The sequence below is a fragment of the Centruroides vittatus genome, unplaced genomic scaffold (genome assembly GCF_030686945.1).
Source record: "Centruroides vittatus isolate TY-2023 unplaced genomic scaffold, ASM3068694v2 contig_904, whole genome shotgun sequence".
NCBI lineage: Eukaryota > Metazoa > Arthropoda > Arachnida > Scorpiones > Buthidae > Centruroides > Centruroides vittatus.
The window spans coordinates 219985-244347 of NW_027122594.1; the positions used below are offsets into that span (position 1 = coordinate 219985).

Sequence of the window (24363 nt, forward strand, 5' to 3'; positions counted from 1 at the left end):
CACGACCTTGGGTAAGTAAAACGGGAAGATTCCCGCGAGAAAAAACGCTAATTACCACTGACGTATTCGGAAGGAAAACAAAATTTCTCCGGTAAGATTTCGGTCATTCCACCCAAATAGATGGTCCGGGATTTGTGGGTGGCGTCGGAAAAAACCATCACCGCATTATAATATACCTTTCGACCGCCGTTATTTTACTCGGACTTTTTTGCGGGAGTTAACATCGACGGTATAAGGCCGAAATCGGAATGGACGGCGCTCGAACCAGGCGTGGTCCGTGCCGCGAAAGATTACGAAAAGATTACGCAATTAACCCACGAAAATTTCACTTTCTCGGAGACAATTTAAGCCATTGTAAAAACCGGTCGCGCGACCCACCCGGGTCTGTCGTTTGATTAAGTGTCGTGTCGACGGGTCGGCGCGCGAGTGGACAAAAAAAAGTGTCGACCTTAAACGTCGAAAAATTGCTCTCCGGTCGTACACTTTAATATGTTCCACGCGCCATTGAAACAGTGACGTGGATAAATAGAGACGTTTAATTGTCTACGGTCACGACGGCCTAAACTTCAATTGGACTTTCGGGTTTTATTATAAAACGTAACGTTTAAAACTTCTATCGTCAGCCACCCGCTTAATTGTGACGTAATTAAGGTTTTAAAATTCCAATTAATTTCTCGTATTTATATTTACAATAAAAGTAAGAAAAACACACCTGGGTTTTTACCAAAGGAAGGACTTTTTTTTATTCTAAAGGAAGCCTCGTTTTAAACAATTCTTCTTGGAATTTGAGGTTTATTTTTTCTGAAATAAATAATCTTTTCCTTTCTTCAATTTTTGAATAATGCCATCTATCGTCCGGTGTTAACAAGACAAAAAATACCCTTATATTACAACAGCAATAGTTTCTTTAGTCGCCCGTCGACCGATACGTAATCTGAGTAATTTACGTCGTCGTCATTTTGGCACAATCTTTTAAGTATAAATGACACGGCAATTAAATCGACGTGAGGATAATGTCCCTTTACGTATCGACCGTTCTTTCTTTAAATGTAAAAAGTAATCATCGCACCCCTACTGTTTCTTCCATCGTTTTAGGTCGTGTTTTCGTCGGCGATCTTAATTTCTCCGTTATTTCTATATTCGAACGTCGATCTTCTTCTTCTAAATATAGAAAATAAGCTTTAATAATTTTTATCGTAGAATAATAATTACTCCTTCATTAAAAGTAATTGTAAGCGGCCCGTCGACTCTTACACTTAATGGGCGAGGGCATTGATACCGACGAGCGAATGTATTCTCGCGTGTAATCGTTAGCATTAATAACCGAATGTGCCGGGACCAATCGGAGGAATGACGTAAGTCGGCCATTTGTCTATCCGACGGGAATGTTCATAAATTCGAATTATAAAAACTAGTTATTGTTCGAAAAAATATTCTTATTCTATAATTCACTCGTCCCCGGATGCTGTAGGAAGTAAATGAGGTAATTACCCCCTCCGGTTTTCGTACCCGCCGGCTAGAAAAAACGCGCAGACGGCTCGATTTCGTTATTTAGTTTTCTTATTTTGCCATCGTTTATTTGTAAAATTTTTTCCTAAAATACCAACTCCGATGTAATTCCGCGCATCGGATGGGCGCGAAATATTTCCGCGCCCATCCGATGCAGACTTCCTAACGCCTCGCCTCCGAATTAATCGAAACCGGAAAGCTTTTTTCTTAGTCAATCGGCGGTGGGAGTTAATTTAAGCACGAGCCCGGTCCCAAAGCAGTTAAAAGTCGAAAACAAGACGATAGACACGGTCACAAAACAGAAGATCGGAGCAATTTCCTATTCATTACCGACCTTTCTTCGTTTCGCCGTATAAAAACCGTTTCGATAAAGACTTTTTCAGTCTCCTAAAACCCAAGTCTCGTCGATACAAACGCGATTTACCGAGAAATTTTTCCAGGTTACCGATTTATTTCACCGAAATTAATGGAATTAACGTACAACTTAATTTCATTTGTTAAATTCCGCGTAGAAGAATATAGCGACAAATTTTTATCCGATTATCGTCGGTTTACTGGTTAAGCCGGATAATCCGAACTTTTCGAAGCGGGAAGGTGGAAGGATTTCGCCTCTGTTATTCTATTACGGTGCTGTAAGAAAAATTTTATAGCCCAACTAATTATGAAATACCGTGTTGCGATTTTAAATTTAGCGCGTTAATAAAAACGAACCGGTAAAAACTACAATACGCCATATTTAAAATATTACTCGTGACGAAAACGTCACAATAAGAGAGAGGTTTAGGTAACATTTCTACGGATTGAAAGACGACTGTTACAACTAATACTCTGGCAAGTCGGCTGATGGGGAGATTTGTGATAAGCGGGCTAAATCCAAATGACTAATTAAAGTTATTAAAATTAATTATCGTCGCTAAATACGGCTTATATTTATATAAGTTACTGCAGTTTCAACACCGAAAGTTTCGCACCACTCGAATTGCCGGTGGCGTAATCTACTTTATAACATTTAAATTAATAACCTTCCCGTGTCAATAAAACGTTTTTACAATAATGGAAAAACGAGAGTGGTCTTCCGTGTTAATAGTAATTAAATACCTTGTTTCGGACTGTTTTTCCTCAAGGCGGGCAAGACACCGTTCCTTTGAAAGGTTTCGTTTAATCCCCGATTCTGAAACGAAAACGGAAATTTAAAAAGTTTATTTAAATTGTCGAAACCTTTTGTAAACGTATTGTTAAATACAGTAGGGCAATAAGTCTCACCTTTTTATTAACGTTTAATATTTTCTTTATATAAACGGAGTCGGGAGATTTGGTCACCGGCTTCTCTCGAGTGGATCTGAAACATTTTAAGTCAGACCTTATTCGGAAATACCCGCAAGCCATGGCCTTCCTTACCTTTTACAGGTAAAGTATCTGTTCATTCCGGAAATGTCTTGTTTGTTCTTGTCCGTTTGTTGGGACTTCCTCTTGGCGGCCACTACGGCGATGTTGGACGTTTCTTTACGATTTATCGGCGGAAGTTTGGAAGTGGGCGAGGCGGGAACGGAACTGAAGTGACTTTGCAGACTCAAGTGACTGTCGGATCGGTGATCGTTATCGCTGAAGGGCCTGGAACTTAAAGCGAAAAGACGATCGTCCGTTTGGTATCTAAACGAATAGTTTCGAAAACACCGACCTTATTCGTCTCTTCTCTAAATTAACTTTTCTACGTAATTATTAACAACACTTAAATTCGTAAAAATAATTGAAAATCGCCGCGCTTATTTAAACTATTACCGGGCACCGGACTTTTGTGTAAAATCACATTACGTTTTTCTCCACAGATATTCCGTCTAACGGGAATAAAAACACCGTGTCCTTGTTGGAGCGCTAGATTCGGCATTTAACACTAAGCAGGAAGCGTTTTTGATTCAAGCGCCATTTTTCCAGCAAACTAATCAATCACTCGACCGTTACCAAAACGGTTAATGATGCCACGCGTATTTTATGGCCAGCGAGGATCCAATAAAAGCCAATGCTTCTAAGTCGTGTCTGTGAAAAAGTTGGCCAAAGTTTCACAAACATTAATTAATTAATCTCGAGTGAAGAAAGTTTCTAGGCGCATTCCAGAATACGAGAATTCGTACGACTGGTAGCCCACTGCCTCTCCAACCTATGGTGTACCTGGATAAATGCCGATAATTACCGAGGCGTAAAGACAATCATTTCAAGCTTTCACCCGGATGATGTAATGAGCGTAGAAGATGGCCAGAATTGTTTTAGAAAGTGAGCGAACAATTAACCTTCATCAAAGAAATTTTTCAATTTCTTGAAAATGCTACAGTAACGTCGGAAGGAAAGGGTATTGTTGTCAGTTTTATCGAAAGCGCCGAAGATAAGAGCAGCGGCTAAAAAGATATAAGAAAAATTCCAATTTGTTCTAAATAAAAATAAAGGATGGAAAGATGTGGAGAAAGCCAAAATCTTAATAAATGGAAAATTATATTCTACTTAACCGATTTTGTAAATAAATAATGGAGAAAATCGAAACATGTTTGAAGTTTGTCAATTTTTTGAGAATATTTTCATGTTTTTAGGAAATGTTTTAAGCTTTTTAAAAAAGGGTGGTTGAAATTAAATCTTGCCATTTAAAACTCAATATACAGAAAAATATACAAAAAAAATCCTAGTTTTTTCTTAGAAAAAAAAGGGCACGATGTCTGATCCCATTGTGGTTTAGGTTTACTAGTAATAGACCTTTATGACACGCCGTATGGCTTGCGTTAATAAATATTCGACTTAAACACAAAAGGGCTACTACGTTAAGAAAATACTTTAATGCAAATTCAATTACTCGTAACCTTTAATGTAGGTTAACCGTTTTAATTAGTATTTGTCACGTTTAATAGTGTTAGAGATAATTAATCTGCCAGAAGTATGACTGTAATGCCACGAAAATAAATTTATTTTTAATATTTTAATTTTATTTCTGGTCGTTTTCTGTGCTAATTTCAATTAGAACCGTGTCAAGTTATGAAATCAGCGTAGCGTATATCACGTAAAAATAGAAAATCTTACTCTGTAAACGGCGGATAATTATTACTCTTCCGGCTGATGTTATCTAAATGGCTTAGCTCCATCATACTTTCGCTGGATCCGAGAGATCTTCTTCCCAAATAATTATTCTGGAAGTATGATTCCATTTATTTTAAATCGACTAAAATGTTTTCTATTTTAACAAGAAACCTACCTTGAAAAAATTGCTTTCGAGATTTTTGGCTACAGAATCTCTTCCGCTATTCAATTCTTGCAGTTCTTGTTGATAAATACGATACAGTTCTTTCAATTCGTGATTCGTTTGCGCTTGATTAGATATAAAAAAATATGGTTAATGTTACCTATGGTTCCAAAATGGCTGCTCATCTCCGATTCCAGCAAATAGAAGAAAGGAAACAGTGGGGACGCACGTTCTAACCTAACCTAACCTATTCTAATAAATTACCATAATTATTATCAACAAAATTATTAGAATAGGTTAGGTTAGGTTAGAACGTGCTGTTTCCTTTCTTCTATTTGCTGGAATCGGAGACGAGCCGCCATTTTGGAACCATAGGTAACATTAACCTAAAAAATTAATAAAATAAAGATCTGTTTTCAAAAATTATTTTAAAGTCTTTATTACAATAATTTTATTCATTTTTCTGTTGAATTAAATTTAGTTTTTCCAGCTTCAGTCAGTATGTAGAATTCACAATTAAATTGTTTTGTTTAATTGTAATTCTATTACAAATTACATTTGGAGGTGATAATCTTTCTCCAATTGTTTTTTAATAATTATAAATCAATCAGTTCTTTAAATTATTTGTACTTATGTTTATTTTAAATTAACAATCTACTTGTAGCATAAACATTAATATTCTTAATCAGTAAATATAAAACTGCTTAGAAAGATTCGACGTTGCAACAATAATAATAAATGTACAGATGAGTCGTTATCGTCATCTGTACGAAAATAATATATCCGGCAACACGAAAAGAATTGATGTATAATAATAAAGTTACAGTAAACTTAATTATATATTATTTTGAAAACCATTTATTATACATATTTGGAAAACGAGCACGGGCCGGATTACATACGTTTGAGGACTGGAGTTTCCCCCACAGCTGATTTAGCCTATAGTAGAATTGCTTTCGTGTTGTTTCGCTACAGTATACAGCAAAACTTGCCGTATACTGTATGTATTTAACACAGAAACATTGAGTTTTTATAAAAAGCGTAACTTATTTTAACAAAAGTAATCTGTTTCGTTACTTTTATATTTTGTTAAATTAACATTTATTAGACTTATAATTTATGCTTTGTAAAAACTCTAAAAACGGATTAATCATCCGAAATGCACAGATTTTTTTCTTTTCTTAAATAGCTTAATTATAAATTCAGCATATTGACTAAAACTGAGTAAAATTGATGCTTGAAAAACCATATTTACCATTTAAAACATTAATAGATCGATGAAATTGAAGTTAAAAGTTAAATAGTTTCATCTACTTATAAGATTAAGATAAAAGATAAAGAATTTATTATTTATAATTAATTGAAATTTCATTTTGAAAACTTACCATGTTTTGATTTTCCTTCTGACATTGCTAAAATAATAATAATAAATTGTTCATTAAAACATCTTATGTGTATTTTGTATAATTAATAAATATACATGGGGTATTCGTGGGCACATACACAAAATACGAATATCTTTATTAATTGTTATGGGTATACGTACCCACAAATACACACACACACTATTCGCAAATAGATAATAGGAACTTTAGGGATATTTTCTTTTCAACACCATTTATAAAAGTTGGGGGATAATTTTAAATTAGCTAAATAGTATTATCTTAATTGACAGAACCATTTCATAGTGCCTATTAAAAATAAAAGAAAAAAACTTAGGAAGATTAATCAAAAACAACAGCAAGCATTTGATATTTTGACCAAACGTTTGTCATGCAAATTATACGGTCAACAATTTTTTACCCCGCCATCACCTATAATCATTAGATAAATCTCGTTATTCGAAACCTATAATCGAACCGACAAAACTAATCTTCAGTCACGAATTTGATTTGATAATCGATAATTTCGACAACCCGACCATCTCTATTAATGCGTTATTTTTTGTTCATTTATTAAATTATAAAAATGCATAGTTAAATATACACTGTTTAAATAATAATTTTAAAAGAATAATACTTTTTTTTATATTTAATATACTTACCATCTATTAAAGCTCTCTGTTTAGTTATTATTTCATCACAGAGCTGTCTTTGCCGGTCGTATCTAAGAATCATCAAATCTTTTTGCCGAAGTTCGTGTTCTCTTAATAACTGATCTGCTTGCATTTCCATTTCTAACAAGTCAAGTCAAATTCTTATGCATTGTACAATGAAATATAGGCCAATATATGATAAAATTGTTATTTCTACAAAACAAATTGAGATTTCGAATGTTATAGCGATTCTCAACGAAGGCTTTAAATTCAATATAAATCCTTATTATACTAACGTATTGTGATACAGTAGACCCCCCTATAACACGGTAAATAAGTTTCGTGTTATATGAATCCGTGTTGTACGAGTAACTTAAATACACGAGCCAATCACAGCCCGGTACACGGGCTGTGATTGGCTCGTGTATTTAAGTTACTCGTACAACACGGATTCATATAACACGAAACTTATTTACCGTGTTATAGGGGGGTCTACTGTATTATTTGATATTATGTTTTTGAAATGTGACAATAAACATTGTCACTTGAATCCTTAAAATAGAAATACGAATTTGTCTATTGCTTACGACGATGTATTTATCGGTTAAGAAATACATCACATAATAAATTAATTGTTATATAAATATGCATGACTGTACGAGAGTCATATTTGATGCTATAAATAGATCGTATTGGGTTAAAATTGATGATGGTCATCCATCTTCGTAAATTAAAAAAAAAGTAATTCTGGGACTTATTTATCGAACGAGAATCGATAATAATCGCGAATCGATTTCAAATTATATGTTTCAATCAAATATGACCTAATGAAATAGTTTTACTTTTGTTTAAATCATAGTAAAGAGGCTTTTAGGCCGAAAAAAAGGTAAAAGATTTTTAGAATTAAGAACAGAAAAGAAAGTTGAGATTTTTAAATATCAGTAATGATTCTAAAAATAGCATTTCAAGGATACTTTCGATTTCTAGTTTATGAACTCTTGTCAGTAAGATAAGTAGTTCTCGTTGCTCTTCGCAATTTGCTTTGTCCGGAAGAGACTGAAAGAAAACGATTTAGATGACATTAATTTCAAAAATAAGATCATCAATTTTAAATAAAGTAATAAAAAAATTACTTCGGTTAATCTATAAGTTCTTTCTTTGCAATTCATAAATTCTTTTTCCGCCTTTTCTCTTAACTCGATAAATCTGTCATGTTCTTGACGAACGTATTGTATATCCTCCCACGCTTGTGTGACGTATTGTGGTTGTTGATTTGCATTTCTTTTATTATCACTATTATCTAAACGTAATTTCGCGTACGAAAGTATTAATTGAATAAAAGCGTGTTAAAAAGTATAATACAATAACGAAAATACAGTGGTGAATTACCGATTTGCGAATTGTCAATTAGCTCTCCTTTGGCTTTTTCTGTTTCCCATCTAAAACATAATAAAGTTATGTTTTATTTTTACTAACTTTCAACAATATATTTAAGATAAGGTTATTAAAACATACTCATTTAATACCATTCCCAGTTTATCAAACTCTACTCCCAAGGCAAGCAAGTTGTTATCAATATCCATCATGTGTTTCCTGTTAGAGCGTTGAAAATGTTTCGTATTAAAGTTACTATAATCTTATAAAAGTATTATATTAATTATAGATATAAATATAATTTTTACCTTACTTCCATTTGACGCGTGAAACTAGATACTAAATCTTCTTTTAATTTTTTCATTTCGTCGTCGCTTAGTTTTTTAACTTCACCTTCATAATATATTAATTAAAGTACTTTATTACATAAAAATAAGAGCACAAATAAAACTAAATAAAGACAATAGAATCATACGATACATTAAATTAATTGTATTTTATCATTAAAAACCTTGCCTGTATGAGAATTATTAATATCTGTATTACCTAAAAGGATAACCTTTTCGATTCCTAAAGCAGGTTTACGAGAAAATTTGGCACTATCGAAACTTAACTTATTCCATTGTCCCAGATTCTTAAATAACTTGGAAATGTTCTACAATCGACAACGTTCTTATAAAATATTTATATACGATATTTTAGGTTAAATTAGAAATCACATAACCTTAAATCTAGTTTCTTTGTCAGACTGATTCTTTAAATTATTCCTCCAAATCAAACTATAAATAAATAAGGTTAATGTAACCCTTGGTGCCAAGATGGCGGCTCGTCTGAGATTCCAGCAAGGAAACAGTGGGACTCACGTTCTAACCTAACCTATTCTAATAATTTGGTTGCTAATAATTATGGTAATTCATTAGAATAGGTTAGGTTAGGTTAGGTTAGAACGTGAGTCCCACTGTTTCCTTGCTGGAATCTGAGACGGGCCGCCATCTTGGCACCAAGGGTTACATTAACCATAAAGAACTTTGTTCTCTTCTTAATCTACTTCTCTGAATATGTTAAATTGAAAATTACAATGGATGATCACAACACAGAAACGAGAAAATAATATATTTACGTGTAGTTTTCAAGATATTTCACGGATTAATATGCTATCGATATTGATTTAATATTGTCTAGTGTTGAGATTCTTATTATGATTTTTAAGATTATTATGTATTAAAAACATAGAAATACGAAAATTTTAAAGAAAATAATTTTTCGGAACATAATAAAAAGTTTATTAATATACCATTACAGTATAATAATGGTTTACAATAATGATAGTACAGTGGAATTCGCTTATTATGATCATTTTCGGATTTGCAACTTTTGATAACAATGATTATGGGTGATAACATTAAACGGAGGGTAAAAAAATTTTCATTCTTGAACTCAATTTATTATAAATAATTACGGTTTATATTTATCACAAACTGTACACATTTATATATGCTGCATTTCTTATAAACAGTTGTTTTTAACTCAGCAGATCACAAAATTAATGTAGTGAAATCACAACACGGATGCTCATCCCCTCCCCAAAGGCACACTTCGAGTAAAGATCTACAGTATAAGTATTTTCTTTTGCAGTACGAATTTTTTAAATAATTCTTATCGTTTGTCCCCAAGAATAACTATTATAATTGATAACAATCGCCGAAGTTTGATTATAATAGGCGGATTTCTTTTTACTAATGTTAATAGTGTTTTGAAACCGGATGATTATGACATAACATATTGATAACATTATCCGCGATTATAATAACCGAATTCCACTGTATATTAATACCGAGTAAACACAAGATCTACGTAAATATATATATATATATACTGTAAAATCAATCGTTTTGTGCAGCATTTTATTGTATAATCATATATAAGAGTGTATTGACGACTGATTATATGACTCTATTGTACGGGTATTATATCAATGCCAGACGTCTTTCTGTAAAAACGTTGCTGCTAATTTTGATATATTGTATACAGTAAGTGAATTATCACGATATATTAAGAATCACAACGTATAAAATAATAATAAAAAACATTTTGAGACGACGTTTACGATTGGCTTAAGAATTGGACAGCTGACTGTTCCATTAGTTAAACGAATACTAGAACTAAGATAATGTATTCCGATGTCCGTAGGGTAAACTTAGAATCTCTCTGTATCTGTAAAGTACGGATAATCCGAAACTCGTTTTGCATCATTAATAACAATTTTTTTCTTATAAGACGGTAATTACGCATTTGGTGATGCACAAGACGATGAATTATGCATTGCTGTTTATTTGATATTAAAAAAATTTAATTATACCTTTCGTTGTAGAATTTGTATCTCGAGTCCCTCGAATCTCTTGTTTTTCAATTTTAGTTTGTAGCCTTTGAATTTCTTGGCGAAGTTCAGAAATTATAGTTTTGTATTGCGCTACGTGATAGGTTACATCGTTCACGTTACTTCGTACCTAAATAACCAAGTAACTATTTATATTAAATCAAGATTAAATACACGTTATTATCTACTTAAACAAATAGAACATAATGTAAAATTTTACTCTTTTCTATTGAAAAACAAACGATTTGTTTAAGTCAAATGTAGTGACATATTATTAATTATCCAGAAGAATTACTAATTCTTAAAAATAATTGCCGTTATTATTCATATATAAATTACGACCGAAATACTTAATATATTGTCTTCTACATGTATACCTTGTTGCTAATGTTTTTAGCTCGATCCGCGTACAAAAGTGTATTTCTAGACTCTTCGTAATGAATAGATGCGGGACTAATATGAGCAATCATGACTGTCCTGCAATTTCCCGATAAAGGCTCCTTTAGAAGACGAGTAAGTTTGCTATCTCTAAAGTTGACATATCTGGGACCGGACCGATCAGCTGAAAAGACGTTAAAACGATTTTTATTAAAGTAAAATACATTTAATAAATAAAATAACCTAAAATCATTTATTAGACGGTGGAAACAGTGACCTTAGTATTGATGTAAATAAACTTGATAGAAGAGTATCCTGCCCTGTTCATCGCTGCAACAATATATTGTAGCTTCTTATTCACTAAGTGTTGGGAGCGAGGAAATAAGTAAGCGCAGCACATAAGGGCAGTTATAGCTGCATTTATGTAACAAGGTGATTGAAAACATATAGCAGAGATGACGTAAGGGATTAAGTTAAACGTATGATAAACGATTAAGGATAGCCATAAATGTAAATATCTAAAATTCCAATTTTGTCATCTTTCTCTCGTTCTTCGCAGTAAAATTTATGGATAATAAACAGCTGATAACATTCGTACGAAATTCAATAATTCCTCGCGAGATCCGTCCCACACTAACAAGGTACTGTACCGTCCGTATATTGGATATAGGGGAGTGGATACTACATTGTGAGGAGACAGTAAAAACACTACATTCCATATTTTTCATAATTAATTCAGCCAATATGGCTGACAGACAATAAATTAAAGTAGCAAGTCACCAAGCTAAAGTGTTTTTTGTTTAAAAAAAAAGTAACGTCTATCTTCAGAACTATATTTCAAAGCAATATAAAAGGCAAATGAATTCGAGGTTGGGATTGATTTGTCAGTGATTTAGAAGGAATTGTTGTTACGAATGAAATTTTGATCCGTAACTATCGGTCAGAAAACAAACAATAATCATATTAAAGAGATTAGTGAAAGGCTATTTCCAAAATAATAACGCTCATAAATTTTAGGTATAAGAAAACAGAGCTTATATGGGCCTATATTTCCTTTAAAAAAAACAATATAATAACAAAGCATTTTATGATCTCGAATACAATTAAACAAGAAGAATATGCCTTAAGCGTTAAAAAGAAATTATTTTGAATATATTTCGAAATTGACGTGTATATCAAGATGGAACGTGTTTCAACAGAAATAATTTAATTGTTTCATTTTTCATTGATACAATCTTTCATTCTAGGAAAGATTTCAATCATTTTACATATCCACTATTTGCAAAATGAACGTTCTAATTCGTCTATTTACTATATTTTTAGTTTAGTTAAGGAGTTGAAAGTTGAAATTTGGTACAGGGTACGCCACGAGAATGCGTATTAAGAAGGGATTTTTTTGGAAATTTTCTCACCCACGAGGCGAGGAGAGAGTTAAATTCGTGACAGATAAGTGATATTTGATCGATACGAAAAAAAAAAAAATAGCTTTTTGTTCTAGAATCTGAAAGCTGTTCTACGTTCTATTTTGATGGAGATAATGTGAAAGGGGAGTATTTTTTTAATGTGATTCGAATAAAAACCGAGGTTTTCCAATTAGTTTGAGTGTGGAGATACAATTCGAAACGGATCCAAACTTATTTTATATTACCGAATCTTCACTTGGGAATAGACAGACGAACGTACACATTTTATAGAAATATTTTTACAAATAATCTATATTGGAAAAAGTGGGAGAGCGATCGAAGAGTTGGGCCGCCAACGGCGACCGGGAGGGCGAAGCCTCCTAGTAACCTATAAATTTACAATATATTAAACATAATTTTAAACTTAAACATTCAAATTTTCTTTCTAGGCCAATCGTAGTAAAAAGAAGCTAGTATTTAAGTTTATATCCTCTACCGAGTAAACGTTCTTCAGAATACTAAATAAATACTGTAGAATTACACTTAAAAATAAAGTTTTATCCAAAAATAATCGTCACGACTTTATAGACAAATATAATTTGAAATAGAGAAGAACATTTACAACTTACCTAAAGCGTTAATGCAATTTCCTAAAGCTAAAAGTGACTTATTGATGTGGGCTCCTTCCACTAATCTTTTTCCCGTATTCTGTTTAAAATATAATTAATATGTAAGTAAATTAATACAGTTTAGTTTCTTATTCTACTTTATAAAAATGACACCACTCATTGGCATTAATACCAGTAAAACAACAACAAAATAAAAAGTTCGGGTGAACTGATTCTCACAAATCGAAGTTCAACATGTTCTAATGGACGATAGGATTCTTCCATTGCATAAAATTTTAGTAATAATAAAATACAAATGGGTTAATGTTACCTATGGTTCCAAAATGGCGGCTCGTCTCTGATTCGAGGAAACAGAAGAAAGAAAACAGTGGAGACGCACGTTCTAACTTAACCTAACCTAACCTATTCTAATAATTTTGTTTGTAATAATTATGGCAATTTATTAGAATAGGTTAGGTTAGGTTAAGTTAGAACGTGCGTCGCCACAGTTTTCTTTCTTCTGTTCCCTGGAATCAGAGACGAGCCGCCATTTCGGAACCATAGGTAACATTAACCTACGAATGATTTTTATTCAGAAGGTCTGCATACAAACACTATATTTGGAGGGCTCGGTAGAAAACGTGACTTGTACGATTTCAATTTATAAAAAAAATATTGATTTTTCTCGCAACAATACGTTTATTCTCCTCTAAAGATTAATCAAAAGAATTATAATAAATATACTTATGTTGAATAGTCTAAGTTATGCCAATAAAATACTTTTATTTTTTTTAATTCTGATATATTTCGTTTCGGATTTATTCCGCTGGATATATGCCGCTTTGGAAATTTTCGCTGTGTGTTATTCGTTGTTTTCCCGACTAACTCGATAATACTTGGCTAGACTAAGCAATAACACTAAACTAACGATTATTTCACAATTTTTCGTGTGTTTTATGCGTTTTCCCCTTCGCGATTGATTTCCGACTGTAGAGAACAAAGCAGGCCGATACGCAATAAACGCAAAGACGGTGTGAATCGGCAGTAAAAGATTAGTAAATAATTAAGTATTATGAAATACATTTCCTTAGATACTTAATTATTTACTAGTTTCAATGATGACAACTTAATTCACAGAAAAATGACAGCGTGATAGATATAATACTAACGTCTTAAAAAGTATTATTATCGGTAGTATTGTACGAAGAATCGCGAGGATAATGATATTATCTTTCTTCAAATGAAGATATCTTTGCTTGGGTTTGTATTCTGTTTGTTTATAACAAACAAAACAAACAAAGGAGCAGTGTTAGTCTAATATAAATTTCTATAACGTCTTTCGGAGCATTTCTCGTGTACGTTACCTCACAGTCAACCGTCTGTGATCAGAATCACCCGCATATCGGACGTTTTGAAGTGTTCCTTCACTTCAGTGCTTTATTGGCCGCTTTCTTGAAAAATTTCGATACAATAGATTTGTCGGTACGGGCGAGCTGCTCGGAAGCGTAACTGGGGAAGTTGGCATAAGCTTGTGAACCATTCCACATTTCCGCAGGACCTTGATGTATTCTTCGAAACTGATAGTAGTGTCGCTATTTCAGAGGTTCTCGACACGTCCGAAGGCTAGATATTTCGTTAGCACCTTTTTCTGCTTCGTTTTCGGTCCATTTTGGTACAGTAGAATCCCAGAAGCGTACGTCATTGTTGCAAAGGTATAAATTATGCCGCATCCAACTTGCAAATTGCAAAACGACATAAATCCGGTATTGTTTACGTCACCATTATGTCACCATTTTGTAAGAACGGTAAGTGAAGAACCCCGTTTTGCTGCGTGTCAGTACTGTATTGTCGATACTATTTGCAAGAGATGTATCAAATTTTGAAAGCATTTTCGGGTTGTGAAAAATGTTTCCGGTGTCGCGTACTAAAATCTTCAGAAAATTAAATGTAAACTACTTGAATGAACGATTTAAAAAACAAAAGAATTACATCAAACGAATTTTAAGTTACAATTGAAAAGGTTTGGTTCGATAATAATTTTCATTAATGCCGGATGAATAAGAGTTAACATTAGTACTTCTAAATTACTACAGCAATTTTATAAATAAGGATGCCAAATTTAAAATAAGTGCTGTAATTACATCGATTTAAATAAAAATATATTTATTTTCATCGATAAAAAATAATCTGATAGATTTTTATACGATTTCAGAAAGAACTGCATTGACTACTAGCGCCATCTGATAGTTAATAGCAATGTTTATTGTTATTTTAAAACAAAATTCGTCGTGTCTGTCGAATGAAATAACAATAACACGTATTATTAAGAGATCTCTTCATTTTTATAGAAAAATAGGCCTACATTATCTTTTATGCGAGAATTTTATCCTTAGAGTAAAATAAAGATGTATTATTCGTAACTTTGTGTACTACTTACTTGCGTCTGCGATGCTCGTTCAGAACCAGCCAAATCTACCATATACAATTTTCCAGTTTTGATTTCTTGAGCCATATCGTGCACTTGACTTTTCTTCGTTACCTGTACGACTAATAAAGCGTGGGATCTAGACGATGTTTCGTTGGCACAAGTCGGTTCTTGAGTTCTTTGTCGATTACCTTTTGTTAAATATTCCATTACCTAATGCAATATATTTCGTCGTAATTAATTAATGTTTATTAGAATAATGAAAATTTATTTAATTAAATTTAAAACGTACCTCTTCCGAATTATTAATTAAAACTTCTGATAGTCCTACTACTTGATGATTACCTTTGGAATCTTCTCTTAATTCTAAATGTCCCGAATTTGGCACCAACAAATCCCTAATATTTTCGTTATAAATCTGTAAAAAGAAATTTATATACTTACTGTACGATTATCTAAAAGTAAGTGATTAAATGTAATTAAAGCTTACCTCTAAATAAGACATTGCTACTTCGTAAGTGTTCTTGTTTCTATCGTTTTCGAGATAATAAAACAGATCCTGTAACGCAAATACCATTATTCCCGGATCTTCGCCCGTACCAACCATAGTATAAGTTTTGCCGGAACCTTTAAATAATTAATCAACTGCTTTAATGTAACATAAACGGTTAATGTTACCTACGGTTTCAAAATGGCGGCTCGTCTCCGATTCCAGCAAATAGAAGAAAGAAAACAGTGGGGACTCACGTTCTAACCTAACCTATTCTAATAATTTTATTGGTAATAAATATGGTAATTTATTAGAATAGGTTTGGTTAGGTTAGGTTAGAACGTGCGTCCCCACTGTTTCCTTTCTTCTATTTGCTGGAATCGGAGACGAGCCGCCATTTTGGAACCATAGGTAACATTAACCACATAAACTTTGATTTTAAATGATAAAAACTGACGTACCTGTTGCACCATACGCAAAAACTGTACCGTTATATCCATCTAAAACGCTTTCAACGAGCTCTCTTGTAGTTTTTTCATATACTAATTCCTAATTAACATAATATGTATTAGCCTTCTCGCATTGAAAAAAAAAAAAAAATTAAACATTATTGTAACATTACATTCCTACTTTCAAAATGTATTTAAGATACGAAAGAATTTTTATAATTTATTTTTTTAAGAGCATTATTATGTTTAATAGATTCAACATTAAAATTCACGTTTTGCTTACAAGATAATTTGAAACGGTAATAGCTAGATAAACACAATAACGCTATAAAATATTCCCTTCTATATTTACCAAACTCTTCAACGATCTAACGTATTATCGGGCCGTAAATTTAATAATTAAATATAAAATAATTCGAGTAAGAGGTAGGATGTAGGCAGGATAATTTTAATAATTATAATTTAAAATTTCTGGAAGCACGGATCGGGAGGTGAACCCGCAATTCTCCTTACCGTGCAGATACGTTTCAAATTAGTATATTGCATTTTAAAATTGATTACTTTTTGCATAGAAAGATTCATTGAAGAACCTTTAAAAATATCGTTTAAAAACGACTACACGAATCGTGCTGAATAAGATATACAGAAAGAAATAACAGTCACGGACGATTGAAGCTTGGAGAATTTTTTCCACAACACCTTACGTGTTGTACTAAAGAGAAAATCATTAATCTTGACCTTAGAATTTCTAGACACGCAATGGCTGGAAACCGTATAAAAAAAAAAAGAAAAAACTTTCTAAAATAAATGTAACAAAACAAAAATAACTTTAATTAGAACCTTAATTTATAATGAAATTTATTATATAAAGCGATGGTATTTTACAATATTAAAATATGTTTTAACAATAAAAAGGAACAAAAGAAAGAGATTACGACTAGTGTAATTGCTATTAACAATCGGAATTCTAAAATTATTAATTGAACGATGGCTTCGGTAGTATTCTAATATACAAAAGTATTTTTGTTATAGAAAAAAAAAATTTAGTATCCGAATATTAATTTTGAATCTACTCGTTTCAATTATATATATAAATAAATACAGAAGTTATTTAAAATATAAGATCTACTCTAATTTGATAGAATTTAATTAATTAGGTTTGTCGATTACGACACGTCTCTATATAATAACGAATTGGCTAAAAATAACTTTAACAAAGTGCCTTTTACGTAAACAAGATTTTTCTTTCGAAACGATTAGTAAAACGTGTAATATTTTGGTTAGACGTCAAAGGACATCACCATAGATACGGCAACGCACGAACAGTCACAAAGTTCCTACACGGTTCAGTGAGAATGCTACGATAAAATGCGTGAATTATTTACTTATCAGAATACTTCAAATTGTTTTTAATTCTTTCGAAACTTACAAGCAGCTCTTCTTTTTATTATTTAGATTACTTTAAATATAAATTTACCTGTGTAGCTTTGTCGTCAAACGCCCAATCGAAAAGATACTTTTTATCTTGAATCCTTTTTGCTCGAAGAATATCCGTGGCATCACCGGCGTGAGGATCCATTAACACAACCATCTAATGTTACAAAATATATATTACATTAATAATTCCATTTAATAACGCGTATTATTATTCTATACAGTGAAATTTTCTATTTTATCGATTAAATATTCAAACTAGATCAAACGTTTAATAATAAAAAATTACAACGATTCGTTACAAAGCTTATTCCAATACTATATTTAACATTGTAAATTACAGCGTGTACGAAAAAACCCGTTATTGTTCAATAAAATCTGGCAAATAATAATCGGATGTGACCCAATCGTGCTACTTTTACGGCCGTAGACACGAAAAACTATTTCTTACAATAAATGTAAAATGAAACCCTCGGGCGTGTTAATTTATCAGCGTGCATCTGCATGCACCATTGGATTTAAAATTACTATCATAAAAATCTGTACACAATGAATACAACGAAATTGAATTGATATATAATGTAAATGAAATTTTTAAAAAAATATATCGCTTTCGGCAATATAAAGTTTGGGTTAACGTTACCTTAGGTGCCAAGATGGCGGCTCTGATTCCAACGAGGAAACAGTGGGATGCACGTTCTAACCTAACCTATTCTAATAATTTGGTTGCTAATTATTATGGTAATTTATTAGAATAGGTTAGGTTAGGTTAGGTTAGAATGTGCGTCCCACTGTTTCCTTGCTGGAATCGGAGACGAGCCGCCATCTTGGCACCTAAGGTAACATTAACCGAAATTTGTTTCGAAGTCGACTACCCGAATGTTTAAAAAATTAATAAAATGATTTTATCGTGATTAAAGCAGTATCGTTTATAAAATTAGCTTTTACTTTTTTTATCGAAACGTCTTAAAGACGTGTACTGTACACTCCTACTCTTTCTATTTACGTTCCTGTACTTTTAAGATATTTAGTAATCGATATTTTGAACTTTGTTATTAGGTAACTACATTAATAATAAATTTTTATAGATCTTTACGTATAAAAGTTTGATTATACGATATTATTAATGTATTTGTATACCGTATATTTTCGGATTTCTAAGACAACAAGTTGTAAAAGTAAACTTACAAACATTTAATTTGTTAAGCGTAAAATATCGCGAGTGTTTCTAAATTTTTATAGTCGGTGATTCTGCTTAAACATACTAGAAAACACACTAAAAGAGAATTTAGTAGTCGGGTATACGAGTTTGTAGTTGCCTGTAGGTTGATATCCGCTGGGAAACAAGCCAATACTCTTAGATCTTCGCAGAAATATATCCGCCCGCCAAATTTTAACCATTAGTATAACACGCTACACTTCTTAAATCCGAATTTACATCGTTAACCAAATTAATTCGGATTTTAAACGTTAAATAATTAATTTGCATTTTAGACGGAAAAGGAAGAAAACGATTTTTCCTTCTCGCTTCATTAATAAATTAAACAGCAATTATTACTACGTTTTGTTTTATAATCGTGATACGTTTGCATTGTATTTGTTGTTCATTTGGTACGTGACAATTAAAATTCGTTATTCGATAACTAAATAAATATTTATGTTTTTACATCAAAACGCTTTCCGCTTGCCATTCATTTCAATGCTCCTAGCAACCACGTAAACATTACATAAATAGATCAATCAAACGGTCTATAACCTCATAAATCGGTGGTATAAATTGACTACCGTATCAAATTTAAAATAGTTAAAGCTTCGTTCGCCACTAAAAAACTTTACCTTCAAAATATTTTGTAAATTGCAGAATGCATCCTAGTTACAGTTAGCTAAAACAGAAAAGTAAGGACGGAGACGTATTGTGAGTGGAACATCTTTTCTGCGTGCAAAACAAAGAGAAAATATCTCGATCTTTAAATAGGTTATGCAAGCCTTAAAAATAGGTTATTTTTTAGAATGTTGCTCGTGAACAATCATTAATAAGTTCAGTTCGTCTTATTGTTAACACACGCAAAAATGTCGGGCAAAGTGAGGAATGATCATCCGAGCAATATAAATCTATACTCGTGTACCAAGACCCTCACGAAATTCGTTCAAGTACGACCATTAAAAACCAAAAGGACTTAAGACGTAGCCAATGATCTTTCAGACATTTTTACAATTTTCGGTGCACCGAGTATTCTACAAAGCGATAATGGCATAGAATTCCAATAATTTTCATCGAAGAACTGCGCAGTACGTGGACCGAGTTAAAAATGGTGCGTGGAAAGCCCAGGAATTCACAAAATCAGGGTTCAGTATAAAGAATATGCTTAGTTTTTGGTTGGAGACTAACAAATGGTTCGGAAGGATTACTTTTTGTACTACTGATGAAAAATCGAGTATATCATATTAGTATAAACTGCAATCCTATGAGGCCGTGTTTAGAGCAAAGATAATAGTTGGACTGAAGAATTTTACACTTGACAAATCGTTGAACAAAGTTAATATGAAGGAAGATTTACAGAATCATTTTAAAACTAACGAGGATAAAGAAAGTCAAAGTTGCGCAAACTCTGGAGGATCAAGCGCTGTTCAAGATAACATTATAAGAGATTTTTTTGATAATGTCACCCTCACATAGTAATGTAACTGATGAAGTTTAAATATTGCAATGATGAAAAAATACTTTACGAGTCGTTGTTGCGGTTAAAGATAAAAACCTTTACAAACTGGAACCAAACATGGCATATTCAACCTATTATATTCCAGAAACCAATTTACTAATTGTAAAGAATACTTTATTTCTGTTGAAGATGTACCGGGTGCAGAAATTTTGCTTATAGAATGTGCAAGAATGTCACCAATTTCTAGAGTACGAGGCTATGCCGCTGCAGAAGTGGTTGCAAATCTAATAGATGCAAATTAAAAAGAATAAAAATTGTATAATTCCGAATGTCATCAAAATTTTAATTGCTCAAATAAATAAACTTAAAAAATATTTAATATTTTATATAATTTATCCCAAAAAATGATATTCCAGAAGTTTTTCATCAGTCAATATTTATCAGGCCGCGCAGCCATTTTAATCATTATTCATAATGCCCGGGCATTAATCACTTGGTTCATAATATATACAGAGTAACCGTAACTGAAGAGCAGATTGAGAGTTCTCTGCAGGAAGAACTACAATATTGAACAAATCTCAATTAAATTTGATGTAAATACTGCTAGAGTATGCGGTTTTGATTTTCGGGAAAACATTTTACTTCAAATTCAACCGCTAGGGTAAATTTGGTGCTGTCCCCTTCTCTTGCATTTCTAACGAAAAATGCTAAGGCTATGTAACCATCCACAGTTATGTCTATTACAGGTGAGCCTGATCGGTAGCGTGAGTGACAAACGGGAAACGACGGTCCGATAGATTTCGCGATATCCTTGGTAAATACCACTATATTTCTAATGTCCAATTAAACGAAAATTATTCTCGTAATGTAACCACTTATGCGGGGTACCCGCTTAAACATTTGTCCAATGGCAAAAGAGATCTTTCCAACATTGCACCAGTGTATGCGTGTGGTGCTGGCTCGTACCGGCACTAAACCGAAAGGAATCGATTTAAGACGATATAGCGTAAAGAACAATCTCTGTAAAGGATAAAGACACATTGCAGAAGTTGATACAAAAAAAAATGAATTACTCTTTTGTTCGTGAATAGATATTTAAGTATCGGTTATTTTAACGAGCGTATACGGTACCATATGCACACACTGGTGCGACGCTGGAAATATTTTTTTGCTCTTTGACAGATGTTTAAGTACGTCCTTTATATCTTTAGTTGTTGCAATAACATCGATGGCTTTTTGTCATTTTGTTTTGATATCTTATTCACTTTTATTTCACTGATAAATGTGTAATGGACTATTTCCCATTTTAAACTAACAGCTGGTATTGTTTACATACCTCTTCAAACGGCGTAGCGTATTTGATTTGAATATAATGCTGTCTTTCCTGAATGCCTGATTTTACGTTCATGCATAGAAATAAAATAGAAAGCTATTATTAAAACTATTCAATTTAAAGTGCATCTTCTATAGATAATAGGAATGAATCTATTTAATTCCAATCATAAAACTTCTTGAAACTACACATTTATAAATTTTATTATTACGAAAACTGTACACCATTTTATTTTAGAGATTCATTACCTGTATAAATGCTTGTTTATTATTTATTAAAAACTGTCACAGCTATACATAATTTAGTTTAAAAGCTTAAAATGAAAATAACAGGCTTATTAGTTATGTATTCAAAAAGAAGAAATTCTTTCTCCTCCCTCGCGATAATATAGAATTATGATAACAGTGCTGATCGATGTCGTCATAGTAGCAAATAAACAAACGACTAAACTTAACGTTCAAATAAAGAAAAACTACTTGGATATCATTTTTAAACACTCGAATATATACGTATATAAAACAATTCGCTATAAAAACGTAACAATTATGGATAAAAATTAAATAATTTTTAATTGAGATAAACGGGTCGGTCGATTATAATGCTCCCACTATAAACCATAAAGACAGTGCTTCATGTTAGCGAATCACGACATGGCTAGATCTGTAATCACTTCCGGAATAATATTTTAAAATGTACCACTTTTAGTTCAATCTTCCAATTCAGAAAAATAATATAATTAAATATATATATAAAGAAAAATTAATTAATTACCATTTACAGGAGTAATTTACCGAAATTTCCCTTAAGATATTTAATTACATTCGATAGATTTCGTGGTTCCATTAACATTTTGCCATCAATTTATTGAATTAAAAAAATAATATATAGCTTTTATCCTTGACATAATAATCCACGTGAGTGTATCCGTTAATCGGCTACATTTCATATTTAATGCTTGTACTTTGTTACATTAAAATTAAATACCATGAAATATAAAAAATTCACGAGAAAACAAAGGTAATATTTATGTTTTTTCCCTTTCTGCAATAATGAATAAAATATCTTTTAAAAATCATTTATTAAAACATTTTGAGCTATTGAATTATCAGCTTAAAAATAAAAATAAAAATAAAAATAATAATAATAATAATAATAATTAAAAATAAACACCCATTTATAAATGGTAAAGTTGAACAATTTAAAAGATTACTAATTGCAATTAATTTCATCAAATTATGAAAACTGGACCTTTTTTTTTTAATTCGGGAATAGAATGTTAGGAGAAATTACAAGGTCGAAAGGGTGTGTCTGTTAAATTTCCACTACGAAATCATCATACATCGAAATTAATTACCTTCTCGTCCACCTTATGAGCAATGTGTCCGGCTCCATTGTTTATTTCGTGAGAGAATATTGGACGGATTCTTAAAACAACCTGTTAATAAAGAGATCGTATTACAAATATAGTCTGTGTTGACATTAATCGTATAGAATCTCAATTTGTTTAACCGTAAATTCTCAGAAATTAAACGGAAATGGGGGAAACGTTTTTTACGATCGAAAAATTAAAAAAAAACAATTGCCAATTATGACGTTGGCGCGAGCTATATTTAACGAATTTTATGCGAAAATCCGACCGCGATATAATTTATCGTTGCACTGCATCGTTGCGATTAATACAAACGATACATGAAATCGATAGAAGAATTTTAACTCACTACACGACTTATACTTTATAATATATGAGAAACACAACGAGATAAGATAAAAATTCCGGGTATTTAATATACCCACAGATTTTGTAAATTTACAATAATAAAAACGACTACGGCATCCCCCGAAAACGAATCTTTCTCTCAATATAGACGAGTTAATCGGGGAAAACCATCGTCGATATTCGCTGTTTGTATTAAATACTTTATTAATTTAATACAATGCAAATAGGTTAAACAATACAAGGTTAAACATTTTGAAATTGAATGACCCGTATTCTATTAACGTAAGAAAAAATGGGACAAAGGTATGACTACGTTACTTAATAACCTAATTTATAATATACAAAATTATATACATGTGTCATACGCGTATGTGTATATCGCATGTATTAATAATACACTGTTTAAACTGTACGTAAGTATACAAGCGCTACATACACAAATAAATATTATATATATATATGACTATATGAAATAAATATAAAATGGCAATTTATATTAAGAAAGAAATAGAAAAAACTTACAGTCAATCGTTGTTGCTTGGCGGGAGAAGGTTTCCGTTTTGTAGCCATTTTTTTTTTTTTTTGTTTGTTTTTATAAATTGTCACTAATTAATCATTTTTTGCGGATATCGTTTAAAAATACTCGAACGTAAATGTTTATTTTTACGAATTATAATTACAGATTTTATTCCCGTTTTCATTTTTTCACTTTCTCGATCGTCTGCTTTCGATCCCAGCGCCGTTTCAAATGTCGACTGCTCTACCGAATTATTTCTACAGTCATTCTATTTATCGTTCCGCGTCGTAAAGTAGTACCAAAATTATTCTTCGATACAAGGTACAATTCGCTCTTTACTCCAGAATTAATTAATTAAATAAAGAATTCCGTTTAATTTTCCACTTATTTCTTCCGGAAACGTCTTTAAAATATTATTTAATAATCGATGCGGT

At 31.9% G+C, this 24363-nt stretch overlaps 1 protein-coding gene across 1 annotated transcript; it reads right to left on the minus strand.

The window, feature by feature from the left end:
* Window positions 1-717: 717 nt before the first annotated feature.
* Kif19A (Kinesin family member 19A) lies at window positions 718-24155 on the minus strand. The gene is made up of 23 exons (XM_067281039.1): window positions 23935-24155; window positions 23050-23130; window positions 17746-17859; window positions 16281-16368; window positions 15820-15956; window positions 15622-15747; window positions 15342-15542; window positions 12926-13004; window positions 10893-11077; window positions 10498-10645; window positions 8447-8531; window positions 8280-8357; window positions 8154-8203; window positions 7898-8064; window positions 7739-7820; window positions 6774-6905; window positions 6115-6141; window positions 4742-4866; window positions 4570-4676; window positions 2908-3159; window positions 2773-2848; window positions 2608-2680; window positions 718-1161 (listed from the first exon to the last, which is right to left on the minus strand). Exons 1-23 carry the CDS (start codon window positions 23980-23982, stop codon window positions 1061-1063), a joined length of 2562 nt encoding a protein of 853 aa, XP_067137140.1. The 5' UTR covers window positions 23983-24155; the 3' UTR covers window positions 718-1060.
* Window positions 24156-24363: the final 208 nt, after the last annotated feature.

Coding starts and splice junctions, on each gene's coding strand:
- Kif19A (XM_067281039.1), bottom strand. CDS start 23,982: ATGGCTACAAAACGGAAACCTTCTCCCGCCAAGCAACAACGATTGACT. Junction 23,131..23,934: donor CCAAGCAACAACGATTGACT/GTAAGTTTTTTC, acceptor CTTTATTAACAG/GTTGTTTTAAGAATCCGTCC. Junction 8,358..8,446: donor ACGCGTCAAATGGAAGTAAG/GTAAAAATTATA, acceptor ACGCTCTAACAG/GAAACACATGATGGATATTG.